The following is an 18,396-nucleotide window of genomic DNA, read 5'->3' on the forward strand; positions in this document are numbered from 1 at the left end:
AGGGTAATTTTATTAAAACGGAAATCAGATCATCATAGTCAAACAGAATCCACTCTCCTGACTGTGGCCTCCAAGACCCTGCCTGACTGGCCCGTGTCCATCCCTCTGTTCTCAGCATGCACTGCCTACTCCTTCAGCCACCACTGACACCGTGTCTTCCTGCTGTTCCTCGAACAGGCCAGGTCTGTTTCTGCCTCAGGGCCTCTGCACTTGATGTTTTCTCTGCCTGGAATGTTCTTCCTCCAGATCTCCCCATGGTTGCCCTTCATCAGTCAGGTGCCAGCTGAAACGCCACCTCTTAGGACCACACTCTCCAAAGCAACTCCCTGCCAGCGCTCCTCAGACATGTCTTGCCTGGCTGTGCCGAGCACTGAGCATGCTCTGAAGGTTTCCTTTGTTGACCTGCCGTCTCAGTCAGCACAATGCAAGCTCCACAAAGGGAGAGGGCCTTTGTTCAGGACTGAACCTTGAACTCAAGGAGACACCCAATGCTGCTAACACTGAAATCAGTTCTGTTTAATGTAAATATCATGTCAATCACAGATGTGAGCCACACATGGAACTTTACTTTTTTTTGCATGGTGATGACTTTTTGAAAAATATATATGTTTTTGTTGATAGTATTATAGATATCTCCCATCCTCCCAGCTCCTACCCATCCCCCCAGGTCTTCATTACCTTATTGCTCAAATCCAGGAATTTCACATTTTTTAAGTAGTCACATTAAAAAATAAAAACAGGTGAAATTAGTTTTACTAATAAACTCTATTTACCCCAATATATACAAAATATTATCATTTCACCATGTAATCAATATAAAAAATTTTGGCAATACCTTACGTTCTTTTTTCCTACCAGCTCTTTGAAATCATGCGAGACTCTGAAACACATTTCAAGCACTCCACAGCCACATGTGGCCTAGCGACCAACACATGAGATGGTGCATACTTAAAACAGTGTTTCCCTGTGTCAAATGGAATGTGTCAGATGCTGCTCTGATTGCTTTACATTAAAACTCATTTAGCCCTGGCCAGCGTGGCGCAGTTGGTTACAGAGTCGTCCCACGCACTGAAAGGTTGAGAGTTGGATTCCCAGTCAGAGCACATACCTAGGTTATGGGTTCTATCCCTGATCAGGGCGCATATAAGAAGGCAACTGATTGATGTTTCTCTCTAATCTCTGTCTCTCTCTCTCTCTCCCCTACCCCAACCCACCCTATATCCAAAATCAATAAGCATGTCCTTGCTTAAGAATTTTACAAAGCTCATTAATGTTCACACTAGTCCTAGAAGGGTGATGCAATCATTAGCCCCATTTTACAGATGGGAAGATCAAGTCAGAGTCTGGATGCACAACAGCCTGACTCCATAGTCTGTGCTTTTAACCACGGAACCAAGTGAAAACAATACACATGGTAATGGCTCTGAAATAGACCATATGAAGGTCTCGTTGTGCAGAAACCACTCAACTGAAGTGTCCCCTAAACCCAGAAGGAAGCATGAAATGAAATTATCAGCATAACTAAAACTGATGTAAAAGAATGTGTAAAATGCAGGATCTGCCATCCAGAAGTAGGTCAGGGTCTGTGGACTCCTACCACTCCAGCTTAATAAGCTTGCTGCTCTGCTGCTCAGTCTGGAATAAAGCTTTGACTAAGACAGAGGAGGGTGCAGAGGAGTGAGCTGACTGCCTGAACCCAAGGGAGGACACGCCAGGAGCAAACCCTAAGAAGCTGACCCTAGAACGCACGGAGCTCTGCCATGTGGAGGAGCCTCATGCCCACATTCCCCAAGCCCCTGGGAGCATCCTCTCACAGAATGTGCCTCCAGACAGGACTTACCACCCTGTGGCTTTGGCAGGCTGCTTGCACCTTTCCCACTCCCCACTGCCCAACCTTTTCAGCCTGGTGAACTCCTGGGCACCCTTCCAGGCACCTCAAGGACCCCGGCCTCTGTGGAGTCTCAGGCTTCCATCCCTCCTTTGCACCTGCATCTGCGTGAGCACATCTACATGCTTGTCAACACTTCCTCGGGGCTCCATCCATGGACCCCAGGAACCAACACAGCACTGGGCACATGATAAGATCACTGTGAACTCTTTGGGGAGACAGAGTGATGTGTTGTGTATTTTATAATTACCCTATTTTTTAAAAAACATTAGGATAAAAATCAGTTTAGATGCCTGGAAGAGCAAATGCCTCCATGTCTAAAGCTTGGGTCAAATGTAATGGCAGACGGTTTGTGAAGCTGAGCTGAGTGATATCCTGCTGTCTATGCTTAACATGAAGTGAAATATAAGGAACCAGTAACAACAGAGAGGTTCAACAGCACAGTGCCCGAAGCCCAGGCTGGGGCTGGAATCCTCTCTCTACCAAGGACAACATGTGTGACCTTGGGACAAGGTCTCCAACCTCCCTGCCCTCACTTTTCTCATCTGTAAAATAACAATAACTATGATACTACCTCATAGAGTTGTGCCGATTAAATGATATAATATGGGTAAAGCATATATAGTGGTGCCCAGTACTCCACATTAACTGTATTGTAAGCACCAATTAATGCTACTCCTATCATCACCGGTTAGTGATACCTTTTCTCTACTAGGAGCCTTGACTTGGTGAACTTTCTGGGTTTTTCAGAACCTGTAAGGAGGCAAGAGTCAAAGAGTGGCGGTCTCATGTGGCTGCTGGTCAGCCTCTGTCTGGTTCACCCTAGGTCATCCCCAGGCAGAGACTTGCAGGACAATGACTGCAAGAACAGGGCATGCTGTGGAGGGAGTGGGGGTAAACCAACATCTGGGCAAAGCGTATGGAGACTCCACCTGGGAAAGGTCAATGCCAGTCTGCTGGGAGACTATCCAAACAACAGGTATAGATTTAGAAGAAAGTATTGTCAACCGGAAACAGGGAAGTGACAGGGGATGTTCAAGGAGCAGAACTAGGAATGAAATGACAGGACACTGTAGGCTAAGTTTGTGCCTGTTTTAACAGAAGAGCTGAGAACCAGCCACTGCTGAAGACCCCCAACATGAGAGAAGAATCAAAATATCAGGCAAACTGGGAAAAGGAATGTAGGCAGAGGGAGGCAGCGGGAGGTAACAGAGAGAGCGGAAAGAAGATAGATAGGCAGGAAAAGATGGAGAAGATGCAGCTGATAACAGATGATGCTCATGATGATGAGAATGCAGATGACCACTGAGTGGGAACTCTGAGCCAAGCCAGTGCCAAGCCCTTAAAATACATGAATAATTTCATTCAACTCTTTAATCACCTTTGAGGAGGGTGCTAGTCATTCTCACATTACAGACGCGGAATTGAAGTGATGGAGCCTGAGTCCTGAAATTTGTAAGTGGGGATCCAGGGTGCACACCCAATCTGTCCATCTGCCCAGACCACATTTTCAACTCCAACCTGAAGCCTGGATGCTGAGGCCTGGCCCAACCACCTCTCACCTAGGCACCCTCAGAGTGCCTCAGTTTCCTCACAGGTCAAGTATGGTTGGGTCAGCTGATCTCATGCCATCGGAGCTCCAGAGTTTGATGAGGCTAGACAAGACAGCCCTGTTCCCCGAGGATGACTGGGAAAAGAAAAGTCCCATTTCCTATTAGAGGCTGAGGTTGACCAGAAGTTTCCCAGAATTCAGGTATATGGCCCAGGTCATCTGGCTTCACCTGTAGCCTTCAGCCTGTGCCTGGAAACAGAGCATCTGAGCTGCCTGGGCTTCCAAGACCTCTGTAAGGAAGTCTTTCTTGAAAGAGTAAGCCAAATAGGCAGGGTCTCCTGGGTTATGACCTCCCTGAGCCCAGCCAGGGAAGTGAAGTTCCCAGCCTCTGGCTGCACTGAATCATGGCGTCCTGGGTCAGCCCAAGACAAAGAGGCCCTGGGGTCTGGTGAGAAGCCTGGGCCTGGAAACCAGGGCCTCCAGCTCAGCTCTCCCCCAGGTGACCAGCGGGCTGTCAACGTGACCGACTCCACCCTCACTTTACACAGAGGGCCACAGAATGCAGGCAGCGATGATGAGAGCTCCTCAGCATGCAGCCTCAACCAATACCTATGTGTGGGCTCCTACATCCATCCCAGTAAAGGACGGTGTCCTCGTTCATTCATCCCCTGAACAAACAGTCGTTGAGCAACTATGACGATCTTCCAGGCAATGTTCTTGGGTCTAAAAAAACAAAACCCTCGCCTACACCAAGCTTATATTCTAATAGAGACAAAGACAATAAACCAGTGAACCAGCAACTAGACGATGTTCGATGGTGTAAGTGCTCTGAAGAAAATAAAGCAGGGGGCGGACAGGAGCAGATGAGGTTAGGAAAGGTAGTGCTTGCTGTCTGAGCATCGAATTTCACAGCACGAACCTCTGGGGCTGAAAAGTTCCTGGCCACCAAACAGAGGGGAAAATTCCCCAAGGGAAGGACGTGCGTGGCATGAGGAGGGACAGGGTGTCTGGATTCCACTGAGAGACACAGAAGGCAATAGGCTGAGGTTCAGGAAGCACCGAAGGGCCAGGCTATGCAGGGCTGTGACAAAGCACCCCTCTGTCAGCTGCGCCGCCTTCATGCTCGGTCCCCACAAAGCTTAAAGAGCCATGTCCCTGGACTCCCTGAGTCTGCCTTTAAAGCACACGGCTTTGACAAGAGGCAGGATGACGGATTGCTCATTTAAACAGCTCACAGTGGTGTGTAGCTGGGACATAAATATTTATTTCCTCCAGCTGATGCCACTGTTGATAATGGGACGTCAGGCATCAAAACTTTGGAACCCCAACAAATGATGTCACTGCTACTGCAAGGAGCAGGTACCCTACTCTCCCCCAGCTGCGAGTCAGTGAGTCAGGTCAGGTGAACACGCGAGGTCCCACTCCTCCCATCCATAAGCATCAAGTGAGGCACTGCAAGTCTCTGAGATCCTGGGCTCACGAGACCTGCGACTCCAGATGCGATCCGTTTCCTGATGCCTGGCTCTGCTGGGCCCTCTAGTTAACTCTGATGTTTCTCCTTGAGCCTGCTGCTGCACAGGTGTCCCCATTCATAGCTGAAGTCTGACAAACCGCCCCCCACCACCGCCCTCTCTCAGGTGAGCCTGAGCCCTCCATCCCCTCTGCCCGCCTGCCATGGACAGACCTGTCCCTGCAGCCACTGGCCTGCAGCAGCCAGGCTCCACTGTGTGGGTGTGGTGGGAACCCAAGCTCCACAGTCCTCAAGATGCGCTCCTCACTTCACTGCCTCCCTCTCAGCTCGGGTTCTCAACGTTTGCTGAACATGGGAACCACGTGGGAAGTTTCTAAGAAATACCAAAGCCCAGGTTTTACCCCCGACCAATCAAAGCAGAATGTCTGGGGCGGGGGCCAGGCGTTAGTATGTTCAGAACTGCCTACCTGACTCCAGTGTGTCAGAGCTGAGGATCCCTGTGCTGAAGGGATCTTCTTCAGCTTTAACGTGCACAGATTGTCTAAAGATCTTGTTTATAATGCAGATTCTGACTCGGCAGGTATGGAAAAGAGCCCGAGATGCTGCACATCCAGCAAGCTCCAATGGGATGCATTCTCTGCTGGTCCATGGTCACGCTGAGCAGGAGGGTCTGCGGCAGCCAGACTGAGGGGTGGGGTATGAAAGTGGGATTCACTGATTTTCTACCTCAAAGTAACCGTCCATTGTGAAGGTCCCTTTAAAGCTGGAAAGGGACTTCGGGAAGAGTTAGGATAAAGGTTCCTATAGAAGGAAAGGGGAATTTTCTGCTAATGTGCGAATAGGAGCTCCTGTACCTACAAAATGTGACAGGATCCACTCTCACAAGTAAAGTGCCCAGCACATAGTAGGCACTCCACAAATGGTACCTGTGCTCCTTGTGGTATCATTGTTTTTATCATCATCAAAGCAGGACCCTCACTCACTCCACTTCCCAAACCGAGCAGGCATAGGCTTCCGATGTCCAAGACCCTGATGAAGCTGGACAAAGCCCTACACACACTTTCATCTGTAGAGGGGGCCGAGGTCAAGCACAGAAAGGCTTGGGTCTAGGGTATTTCATTTCAGACACAGCCCCATGACCCCACCTGGTCACAGGGTGCCAATGCCTTTGTTTCCCTCATTGATGATTCATTGCCCTGAGTGGTGGCTACCCTTCCACAACCCAGTCATGGCTATCACTGAGTGGCTGCTACATGTCAGGACCGGTCTTAAGTGCTCTCTTTGGTGTCACTAATTACGTCCGCAAAACAACTCTAGGCAGCAGGCAGGGTGCAAAACCAAACTGAGGAGAGCTCATGCCTTCTGGTGCTTCTCAAACTTTACTTGCTGAATTCATTAAAATGGCAGGTTCCAGCTGTGGCCCGGTGGCTCAGCTGGCTGGAGTGCCATCCTGTACACCAAAAGGTTGCTGGTTTGATTCCAGGTCAGGGCACATACCTGGGTTGTGGATTCAATCCCTGGCTGGGGGGTGTAGGGAGGCAACCGATCAATGTGTCTCTCTCACATCAATGTTTCTCTCTCTCTCTCCCTTCCTCTCTAACAAAATCAACAAAAACCTATCCTCAGGTGAGAATTTTTAAAAAATGCAGGTTCCATTCAGCAGGTGAGATAGAGCCTGTGAATGCACTTCTCACAAACCCCAGGTGATGCTGATGAGGCAGGTCCATGAACAATATTTTGAGTAGTAAAACCACCCCTAAGCTCTGATGCCTCCTGGTATTTCTGGATATCTTCCTTAAGATGCCCCTAAAAGACTTGCCAACCAAACTCATTGATGAACCACAGCCAATGGCAAAATCACAGTCCACTTAGAACATTTGAGCAAAGTTCTGTTTAAATTCTGCTGAAATTGGAGAGAGAGGATATCAACTGACGAAGGATATAGTTATTTGGAAAAGCTGTTGTGTCCATCATAAGCTGTAGATGTTGTGGGTTGTTATGAAATTGCTTTTAAATTTAAGTGATTTCTGGGCCAGGGAAACAACTCTCACTTCTAAAAGTAAAATCAAGCGTTCCAAACCGGGAAATACAGAAAGGATTTCTCCGAACATGGGAGTGAATCATGTAACTATAAGCTTTCTTTCTGTCTCAAATCACTAGAGGAGAGGATGTATATAGAAGCAAGGAGAAATGACAAATCTTCCTGCCCAGTGAAAGGCATTAAGAGCAAATCAAGACTGTCTACTTAATCGGTCCTGACTCAGTGGCTGGAAACCAGCTGGCTTGTGAGTGAGACAGAGAAAATCGGAGCAGACAGGGGTGAAGGTAAACGTCCAAGGATGCTTTGGATGTCAGAGATCTGAAGTTCCGGAACTGCAGACAAGGCTCTGGAGCAGCCTAACTTCAAACCATGAATCTTCAGGGAAACAAATGCCCTACTCAAGGATGGTCAAGGTCCCAAGGTCAGATTCCACGGTGATGGATGATCAGGACTGGTGAGAACGACCCTTTATGTAATGTCCATAGCCCAGTGATCCTCAAGCTTTGCTCCACATTAGTATCTGGGAAGCTTTAAACACCAAACCCTCCCTCTCTCCCCACCCCCTGCAACCCACCATGCTCAGACATACCCCCACTTCAATTAAATCACCATCTCTGGGTTTAGGGCCCAGGTACCCTTAATTTTCAAAGTTCCTCAAGTGATTCCCCAGGTGACTCCAAAGTGCAGCCAAATGTGAGAACCACCGGCACAGTCTTTCAGTGTCCTCACTCATAGCATGAAAGAACCCATCTGGACCAATGGTTCTTCACCCTGTCCGAATGTTAAATCACCGCAGGGAGATTGTTCAAAGTACTGATGCCAGCAGCATCCCTGGAAATTCCGGCTAATTTGTGGGGCCCAGGCACCAGTATTTGTAACAGCTTTCCAGGTGATTCTAAAGTGCATGTGGGTAGGTAACTACTGGCCCAGGGTTGTGTGTGTGTGTCTATTTGCCAAGATTCCTTCTATTGCTTACATTTTAAGCATCAATGACATTAAGGCTAAAAATGCATCTTAGACTTTTTGCAAAGGCGGATCTCTCATCTTTAACTTGAAATCAGGGATCTCTAACTTTGGAAAGGTCCACGAATCCCCTTAAATCCTATGCAAAATGTGGGGTGAATACGTATATTCATATATATGTATATTTTCTAAGGAGAATGTCCTTAACTTTAATCAAGATTCTCAAAAGATTTAATGCTATTAAATACAATTATGTGGTTTCTGGCTTAGTAAATTTAAGAAAATTCAAGAATGAATGGAAAATAAATTTGATCCAAGCAGCATATTAACTATAAATTTGAATCTGCAGCACACCCACTCCAGCCAGCTGTGTCTATCCTTATCGCAGGTATAGTTCACACTATATGCAGCCCATCCTTTGAAAAGGGAGATGGATGTGAAGATTTCAGACCCAAGTATCAAAGTGGAAGCTCTGTCAGACTGGAGTCAGTACTCGGCTGTCTGTTAAAGCTCATAATGAAAAAACAACTTCCCCAGCTGTACTTGTAAGGAGACTGTCCACTCAGATACTTTGGACTCATGACCCTGCTGGGTTAGGATATTAATATCTTCTAGTCCCGACTATTGTTACCTTTATGCCCCAGTTTGAATCCCGGGTTTCTTTCTAACAACCCTGTCTTTGGGAAACATACTGAACCATCCTATTCCTCATGTGAAATGGGAACAAGATAAGTACTTTTAAAATTGCTGTGAAGAATAAGTAAGAAAAACACATAAACGGCTTAGCAAAACACTTGGCACAGAGCAAGATCCAATCATGAGAGGTTATATCACTGTCATTACTGATGTCTTATTATTAATATCTTAGTGACCAGTCCAAGTCACAAAATTTCCCTGAGCTTCATTTATTGTTTCATACAACAAGGGAAGTGAGCCCTGCTCACAGTTGCAGTGATGACCGAGCAGAAGAGCAGACGGTGACGGTGTATTGCTATTACATGGCAACTCATCATCCACCCAGCAATCGCCAGAGCACAGGAAAGGGTCACCCTACAACCCACACAGAACCCCTACCTCGAAGTGTCGGGTTTTTTTGTGTGGTTGCTTGTTTTGTTGTGTTTGTTTGTTTGTTTTGAGATTTTAACAGTTGAGAAGTCTCTACAATGACTGCAGCAATTTCTTATCACATCGCATCCCAGTCAGCCTAAACCTTCCCCCTCACGGGCAGGCGGGTGACCGGGTGACCGTACACCACAAGCTCCCTTTCAGGTAAGAGGATTCTGCCAACCACTCTCTAAATCACAGATGCTCTAAATCAGTGGTCGGCAAACTGCGGCTCGTGAGCCACATGCGGCTCTTTGGCCCCTTGAGTGTGGCTCTTCCACAAAATACCACGGCCTGGGCGAGTCTATTTTGAAGAAGTGGCGTTAGAAGAAGTTTAAGTTTAAAAAATTTGGCTCTCAAAAGAAATGTCAATCGTCGTACTGTTGATATTTGGCTCTGTTGACTAATGAGTTTGCCGACCACTGCCCTACATAAACAGCCCTCCTCTAGGCGGACACGCATTGGTGGCGTCTCTACCGTGCCAATCCCTCCCCAGGGGGCAGTCCCCAGACTCCCACAAGCCCAGCTGCCCATCAGAGTCTGACAGCACGGGCTCCACGACCTGCCCCAGGGGAGCAGCAACGTCACCGACACCTCTCAGCAGCCTGAGCGGAGACCCAAGGCGCTCAGCGCGCACTTACCTGGAGGCGGCTTCGCTGTGCGCACGGGGGTGTAGTGGTTTTTGGAGGCCGATCTGACCGGCGTGCTCTCCTTGGGGGAGGTATCGATGGCCGAGATCGTTTCTCTTTCACAGTGTGCTATGGGGATTGGTCCCTGTTGTCTCAAGATGTCAGCCAGAGCCCTAAACGGGAGGAGACAACACAGTGAGGTTCCCTGGGCAGGTGTGCAGGCCACGAAGGCCTCCGATGGGCAGAGGCGGGAGGAGAGGAGCCTGGGCACCCAACTCCCAGCCTCCGCTTCCCCTGGGGCTGGGCTCAGTGGGAATGCAGGCTAGAGGTTGCCATGCTGGGCAACCAGAATGCAGTGATGGTGGTTTCTTTCTTTAATTCATTTCAATCCAGGGACTCCGAGCCCTTTCAAAATACTGGCTTCCCCAAACCCCCGCTTCCCGCTTCCCGGCAGATATCTAGGGCCACTGGCCAGCGGCCATCACTGCAGCGGGACTGACACCGTGGGCCTCACGTTCAAGCAGCAGGTTGCTAATATCAGAGCGAGCACTTCCCCACTGAAAAACACGCACCCAGTAGCATGTGCCCTATAAAAACACGCACCCAGTAGCATGTGACCCAAATTAGTACAACACACACCTCCTGCCATCAAAGAAATGTATGATTTAGCTCCCATGACAGGATGTACAGATAAAAAAGTATCAGAACACATGGGTGGTACAGAAGGAACACAACTGGAGCCTGGAAGAGAGAGCAATTACAGGTGCAGGGAGGGAAATGCGCAGGAAGGCGAGACCCAGGGAGCGGCTGCTGGTGCTGCAGAGGCCGCCCCCTCTGCAAGAGGCCAGGGACCCACGAGAAGCTTCCCTCATAGACTCGCTCCACACCGAGCCTCGACATCCAAACCCGCATTCACTGAGCACTCAGCCCGCATCTGGCCCTGCAGAGACAGAGGCAAACAGGACACAGCCCCGGCCATAGGAGGGCTCACAACTCAGGGGAAATCACCCCACAGCCTGTTTCAAACAGCACTCACTCTGTGGGTGTGACACATGAGATAGGCAGTGCGGACTGAAAACAGAGACACACAGGGATACTCTGAAAAGACAAAGATGAGTGTGGACAGCATCAAGGGTCCACCATCTGGATACTGTCCCTCTAGGGCCAGGACCCCAGGTCTGAGTGAACCCCTGTCTTGCATGAGCTGGGCAAGAGCTCTTCCATCTACTTGGGGTGTCCCTGAGGTGTGAGGCGAGGCAACACAGCCAGCCCAGCCCAGCCCAGCCCCAGGCAGCTCCCACACTCTGTCCCCTTGGGAAGTGACAGCCCTGGCAGTTTAAAAGCACGTCTGAGAGTGGTTTGTTTCCTTCCATTCTGCTGCCTCTGACACGCTGACCCTTCCTGGGAGAAGAGCATCAAACCGGCAATCTTATCATTCGGTGGCATTTACACAGCAATTTCCAATTTTCCAACTGCTTTCCCCTCACTGCTTTCTTTCCTTCAGTGGGAAAGGAAGCCAGGCACACGCCACCCCACATACACACTCACTGCAGGGGACCCAGCAGTGAGGGAGGACACACAAGCTCACTAGCTTGGTAAAGGAGGTTCAGGCAGACCTGTGGTCCAGGTCAGAGACCTGAGCTTCAGGGCCTGGGAATAAGGGAAAAATTGCCTTGATGGTTCAAGAGATTTGGGTTCTAATCCCAGCTCTGCCACTGGTGAGCTGTGAGCCTTTGGCAGATTCGTTCATCTCTAACATTACAATGTATAGAGAACAAACAGACTGACAACTATCTGAGGGAAGGGGGGTTGTGGGGCTGGGTGAAAAGGTGAAGGGATTAGGCAAAACAACAACAAAAAAAAACCTCATAGACACATACAAGTGCATGGTGATGACCTAAGGGGAGGGAGTTAGGGGAGGTAGTAGAAGGTGTGGGAATATAAAGGAGATAAATGGTGATGGAAAGAGCTGGACTTGGGGTGGTGGACACACAATACAATATACAGATGATGTATTATAGAATTGTACACCTCAAATCTCTATAATTTTATTAACCAATGTCAACCCAATAATAAATAAATAAATAAATAATAAATAAATAAATAAATAAATAAAATTTAAAACTAATCTTCTCTCCCTATTAGCAAAATAAGGATTTACACGAGCAGGATCTCTAACATGCCTTCTAATTTCAAAATGTGATAAATGTTTTGTGTGTTTTTTTAACCACACACGTATGCAAGTTACCGGATTCCTTCATCCTGCTGTTGATCAACCTCACCTTCCCACCACTTTTACATGGTAAGAAAATAGTGAGCTAAAAGTTATAGCAGAAATATAGACCGATGGAATAGAATTGAGAGCCCAATTGATTTTCAACAAGGGTCCCAAGATAACTCAATGGGGAAAAAACAGTTTCTTTAAGAAATGGTGCTTGGACAACTAGATATCCGCAGGCAAAAGAATAAACTTGGACTCTTAATTAACACCATATATAAAAATTAACTCATAACAGGTCATAGGTCTAAATATTAGAGCTAAAACTGTAAACTCTTAGAAAATATGGAAATAAATCTGTGTGCCATACATTTGGTAGTAGTTTCTTAGATATGACACCAATAGCACAAGCAACGGAAGTAAAAAAAGATACATTGGACTTCATCAAAATTAAAAACTTTTCTAGCCCTGACCGGTGTGGTTCAGGGCTTAGAGCGTCAGCCTAAGCTCCAAAAGGGTCATGGGTTCCATTCTCAGTCAAGGGCATGTACCTGGGTTGCAGGTTCATGCAGGAGGCAGCCAACTGATGTGTCTCTCTCACATAGGTCTCTCTCTCTCTCTCTCTCTCTCTCTCGCTCTCGCTCGCTCTCTCTCTCTCTCCCCTTCCTCCCTCCTTCCCAGTCTCTCTACAAATCAATGGGAAAAATATGCTCAGGTGAAGATTAACAAAAAAATAAAAAATAACAACTTTTCTACATCAGAAGACATTCTCAATAAAATGAAAGATAATCCACAGAAGGAAAAAATATTCGTCAATCATATTTCTGATAAGAGACATATCCAGGCTACATAAAGAATCCTTAAAATTCAGCAATACAAAACCAACAACCCAGTTTTAAAATGGACAAATGATATAAAGAGACATTTCTCTAAAGAAGGTAAGCATGGACAGCAGCTCAACATCGTTAGTCATCAGGAAAATGGAAATGGAAACCACAATGAGATGCCCCTTCAGAGCCACTAAAACAACTGTAGCCAAATGTTGGCAAGGACGTAGAGAAATTAGAGCCTTCTTAAGCTGCTGGTAGGAATGTGAAATGGTGCAGGCCCTTTGGTAAAGAGTTTAGCAGTTCCTCAAAATGTTAAGCATAGTTACCATATGGCCCAGCAAATCACACTCCTAGGTATATACTCAAGAGAAATGAAAACAGATGTCCACATAAAAGTTGTGTATGAAGGTTTATACAGCATTATTAATAACTAGAGGCCCAGTGCATGAAAATTCATACACTGGAGGGGGAGTCCCTTACCCCGGCCTGCCCCTCTCACAGTCCGGGAACCCTCAGGGGTGGGAGGCGACCCAGCGATCAGGGGAAGGCGATGCCCCATCACTCCTCTGCTGCTGCCACTGCCGGCAGTGGAAGCCTCAGCCGGCCCTGGTTACCTGAGCCTCAGGCAGCCCTGGGCGTCTGGGCAGCCGCCATATGAGGCTTGCCTGCACCTCGGGCCGGCCATGGGTGGCTGGGGGGCTGAGGGGACTGGGGGACTCTGGAGGTGGGTGGGCCCGGCCTTGCCGTGCGCCTGCGACCCCAGCGGGGCTGAGGGGACTGGGCGCCACCATCTTGTGGCTGTGGGCACCACCATCTTTGAGGGCGGGGCAGTCAATTAGCACTTTCCCTCCTTATTGGCTGTGGGTGCCGCCATCTTTGAGGGCGGGGCAGTCAATTAGCATATTCCCTCCTTATTGGCTGTGGGCACTGCCATCTTTGCAATGGTGTGAGGGTCAATTAGCATATTCCCTCTTTATTAGATAGGATAGCCAAAAAGTGAAAACAACCTAAGTGTACCTCAAATGCTGAGTGGATAAATGAAACGTGGTGTATTCACACAATGGGTTATTATTCAGCCTTAAAAAGTGATGCAGAACTGACACATGCTACAACATGAATAAACTCTGAAAGCATCATGCTAAGTGAAAGAAAACAGTCACAAAAGATCACATGTTGAATGACTCCACTTATATAAAACTAGTGTTCCCGTTGCAGGAAGAATCTTGCAATAGGGTTTCCTGCTGCACTCTACCCGGCCCCACCTGTTCTCCTCCCTTCTCCTCCCCCCCCTCCCCCAGCTTGCTTGCTTCCCCGCAGCTTTGCTCCCTTCTGCAACTCTGGGCTTCTTTCTACGCTATCTTGATATGCAAATCAACCGCCATCTTGGTTGGGGTAATTTGCATACTCATCCTGATTGGTTGGTGGGCATGGCTTGGCTGGTGAGCATGGCTTGGGCATAGCAAAGGTGTGGTCAATTTGCATATTTGTCTATTATTAGGTAGGATGTCCAGATTAGGCAGATCCACAGAGGTAGAAAGTCCATTTGTGGTGACCAGGGGCTAGGGAAGGGGAAATGAAAAGTGACTGCTAATAGGGATAAGGTTTCTTCTAGGGAAAGTGAAATGTTCTAAAATTAGATAGTAATGATAGATAGCTGGACAACTCTAAATGTATCAAAATCACTGAATTGTATACTTTAAAATTTAAGGATAAATTATATCATAAGGGAATTGTATCTCAATAAAGCTGCTATTACCAAGAAAGGTTTATATTATTTTTCCTTCTTTCTTTGCCTTGTCTCCTAAATTCTTAAGGACTCCTACTGTCTGGTGCCCATGAAGGAGTATGGATTCTCATGGTTAAGTCCACTGCTTTTGGTAAGCCAAGCCTGAGTCCACATCAGTCGTTTTCCATGGTGATTACGGACATTGGCAACATCCAAAGACAGTTTTGTTGTCACCACTGGGGAGGGAAGTGCTACTGGCATCTGGTGGGGAGAGGTCAGGAGTGCTGCTAACCATCCTTCAACACACAGAACACCCAGAGCAAAGAACTGTATGGCCAACAGTATCATCGTGGTAGGGTGGAAAACCTTGGTTTATATCTACACAGCACCAGATGAAGCGGGTCTTTGATTCAGGCTCAACGCAATCTAGTCTCACAGGTATCTACAAGATCAGACACTGGGCTAGGCTCTGGGGCACAGTGGAGCTGGGCACATGGAAACCACGTCCTGAGGAGGGACCATGTCTGTCGGGGCCAGCAGTGCATCCTCAGGTCCTGGCTCACAGCCCAGCTGTAGTACTTCCAGCCCAGCCTCACCTGTGTCCCTATCGACAGTGAAAATGCCATTTCAGAGTAGATTTGCTCGGAGGCTCATCAGCCAATGAAGATACGGCAGAGAAGAAATTCCTGAGTTCACCTCTCCCAGGATGGGGAGTCTCCCGGTGCCCACCTCCCAAGAGGCTCTGCAGGACTCGGGCTCCGAGGACTGAGGGGTGAGGGAAGATGCCTTCCTGGAGACCACCAGGCATTGTGGACACTGAGCGTGCTCAGATGTGGCTGCTGCTGGACAGTGAGCTTTACCTGGGGTACGGTCACTTGTCTCCTAAAGATGATGGCTTGCACTGCATCCTCTTCAGATGCCCAGTTGGCGGGGCTGAGCTGGGCAGCAACACTAAAGAGGAGGGACATGCTGGAGAAGGTCCCCTGAAGAGCCAGGCTATCTGAGGGTCCCAGGGTGGCCACCCCAGCCCTGTGTGCTTCCCTGACTCCTGAACTCCATTCTCCAAGATTATCCTTTCCCAGTGTGTCCTTAGGAGCGACCCCTCTGCCAGCTCTCCCTCTCCTTATCTCCCCACCCCCTCCCTCAGCTCCTCAGCTCCGACCTCCCTACTTGCTCCCATTCCTCTCCATCTTCCATCCCCTTCTCTCCAGGGTTCTTGATAAATATTATTCTAATTCTGAATGTGCGATCCCAGCCTCACCTAATTAATTTGGATGTGCCAGAGGAAATGGGTTAAGGCCTGAGCTACTTTCTAACTGCAGGGGAGAAAAAAAAAATTGGTCACTGAGGAACAGGGAAGCGGATTCTATAAAAGAGTAGAGGCAGTTTTCAGATCCTAAGGAAAGAGAGGGACAGACAGACAGTGACAAGCAGAGAGACAGGACAGAGAGAAAGGAAGCAGGTGGAGAGACGTGGACAGACAGAAAGAGAATGAGCACATCAGAGACCCAGAGGCAGAGAGAGAAAATTCAGGATAAAGGAATGAGAGAAAGAGAGATAGACAAGGAGACAGAGAAAGAAGGGGGACAAAATCAGAGGGACAGAGACAAGTAGGTAGGAGGAGCGAGAGAGGAAATGAGAAACAGTCAAAGGGAAATTCAGATAAAAAAGTGATTCAGAAGGCGAGAGGCATTCAGAGTGATCAGAGGGAAGGAGAATCAGATGGGGAGAGACAGAGATGGGCAAGTGAGGCGCGAGAGCAGATTCCCTGCCAAGCACCTCGCATGCAGACCACAGCCCTGTCCAATTTAAGAAGTTGAAGAATCTTGCTCATTGTCCTGCTTGCTCCACTCTCCCTCTCCCCCAGGGCCACTTTTATGGCAATATCTGGATATATCAAATAAAAATGCATTTTGCCTGAATCATCTGGATAATTGCCGTGGTGCTCTGCTCCCGCTGGTACGTGGACTTCATGGCTTGCTCCGGGGGATGTGTGGCAGGTGGGGAGAGTGATCACCTGGGCAGCAGGTCTGAGCAGGGAAAACTGTTGTTCTGATCATTGAGACTGGGAAACGAGTCCTTCAGCATGGCTGTATACTAACCATCTGCGTAACTGAGGTGCCATCTTACCCTGGATAACATTTAGTTTCTAACTGTGATCACTTGCCCTATGCAGGGTGATGCCATCCTAACCCTGTGACCTTTGTAGCTATTATCACCCCCATTTTCAACAAAATGAGGCTAAAACTAACCCTAGGACGAGAGCACGATGGGACAGAAATTTGAAGCCAGCGCCTGGGCCTTGAGTCTGGGTGTCCTGCTCCTGGGACTGCCGATTACGGGCATTTCACTTGCCTGTGAATCGCAGGCTGAACGCGTCCTCCTGGCCTCACCAGCTGGATCTGCTCACCTAGCAAACGCCAGCTGACATTCGGGCATGGTGAAACAATTAGTAAATGAGTGATTCAGGTCAAGACCAATTATTTATTTGCCTAAAACCTTGGTTACTGTTGTCAGTGGTCCCAAGGCCATGAAAGTGTGTTTGAATTTCCTAGGTGTTGAGTTATCGCGACACTAGGGACCAAGCCCAATCAACATTCTGATGTGCTGGCACCTGCATTCAAGGCATGAAATCTTTCTTAAAATAGCAAATGATTCCCTTTAACAATAGGAACATAAACAACCCTGCTCATAACTTTGCTTCATGCTCTTGCCTGCTTGGGAAATTAAAAGCTATCATTTAATAAGCAATTACTATGTGCCAGAAACTCTTACGTGCATATTATATAATCCTCAAAACAACCTTATATGGCAGGTGCTGCATTTTACTGCTGAGAAAAACTAAGATTTTCAGAGATTTGCTTTCTTTCCCAAAGTCACACAACTAGTAAATGGTAAATTTAGATTTCAAACATAGGTAGGTTAAAACTACAGAGGCTGGCTTTATATCATTGAATTATCCATTCAACCATTCATTCATCCATCCAATGCTCCATCCATCCATCCATCCATCCATTGCTCCATCCACCCACCCAACCATCCATCCATCCATCCATCCATCCATCCATCCATCCATCCATCCATCCATCATTCTAACCCTCCATCACTTAATCACATCTGGTTTTTTTTTTCACCTACTATGTCCTTGCAATGGTCTCTGAACACAAGGTTTTAGAGTGTTCCATCTTTAGTGGAAATATCTACCCAGACAGAACTCAGCTGCCCCCCACTGCCCAGTCCTATTCACTTCAGTGAGCCACCAACATCAACAGCTTTTAAAGTTTTTAAAATGTTTTACCAGGCAATATTTTTGTCAAATGAAATTCAAGGTAGAGCAACAATATACTTCACTAGGCCCTTGCTCTACACAAGACCAAAGTGAGGAGTCCTGCTCTCCAGGCTTCACGGAGTTTCCAAGTTTAAAAACAAATGTGGAAAAAGGGGGCCACATAAAAACACCTTGGAATTTTTTGTCACAATTTTCAGTGAACAAATGGAAAAACTTAGGTTCCCCCAAATTAAGTGAGGAACCTGGGGATCCTTAGTTCATTTGGTAATAAGTGGTTTTTTTCATCTGAATTAATACACTTTCCTGCCTCAGCCATGTCCCTGGATTTCTGAGCATTTAAATAACACAGAATGGGGAATGTAAGTCCAGCGAGTAGTCAATAAGTTTTCCTGTGCCGAGAGCAAGGCAAGCTGGTGAGTTTAGAACCCTAATCACACACGTTCTCCACTTTCTCTTTTTGGGGGGTAGGAAGCAGTTTATGCTGCTGGGTACATATGACAGAAGGCCAAATAGATGAACAAGCTATTCTGGTTAACGTTCTTATTCCTAAGGACTAATGAGAACACTCTTGTTTTGGAAGAATATTCTAAAAGTATTCCTGCCAAATTAAGTAGAGCACACTGGATATAATTTTTTTAAAGACTGCAAGGTCCTTCTGTGAGTGGGCCACCCGTCTAATCTTTCA

The 18,396-nt window shown here is 47.5% G+C and overlaps 1 protein-coding gene across 3 annotated transcripts in view; it reads right to left on the minus strand.

Moving 5' to 3' along the window:
* SHISA6 (shisa family member 6) overlaps window positions 1-18,396 on the minus strand; it is a 287,584-nt gene that overhangs the window by 253,726 nt on the left and 15,462 nt on the right. For all 3 annotated transcript variants that reach the window (XM_008153580.3, XM_054709461.1, XM_054709460.1), the window contains exon 2: window positions 9,661-9,821. In XM_008153580.3, the coding sequence (XP_008151802.2) occupies window positions 9,661-9,821 (161 nt within the window). The remainder of the gene's footprint in view (window positions 1-9,660; window positions 9,822-18,396) is intronic.

The sequence above is a fragment of the Eptesicus fuscus genome, chromosome 20, assembly GCF_027574615.1.
Source record: "Eptesicus fuscus isolate TK198812 chromosome 20, DD_ASM_mEF_20220401, whole genome shotgun sequence".
NCBI lineage: Eukaryota > Metazoa > Chordata > Mammalia > Chiroptera > Vespertilionidae > Eptesicus > Eptesicus fuscus.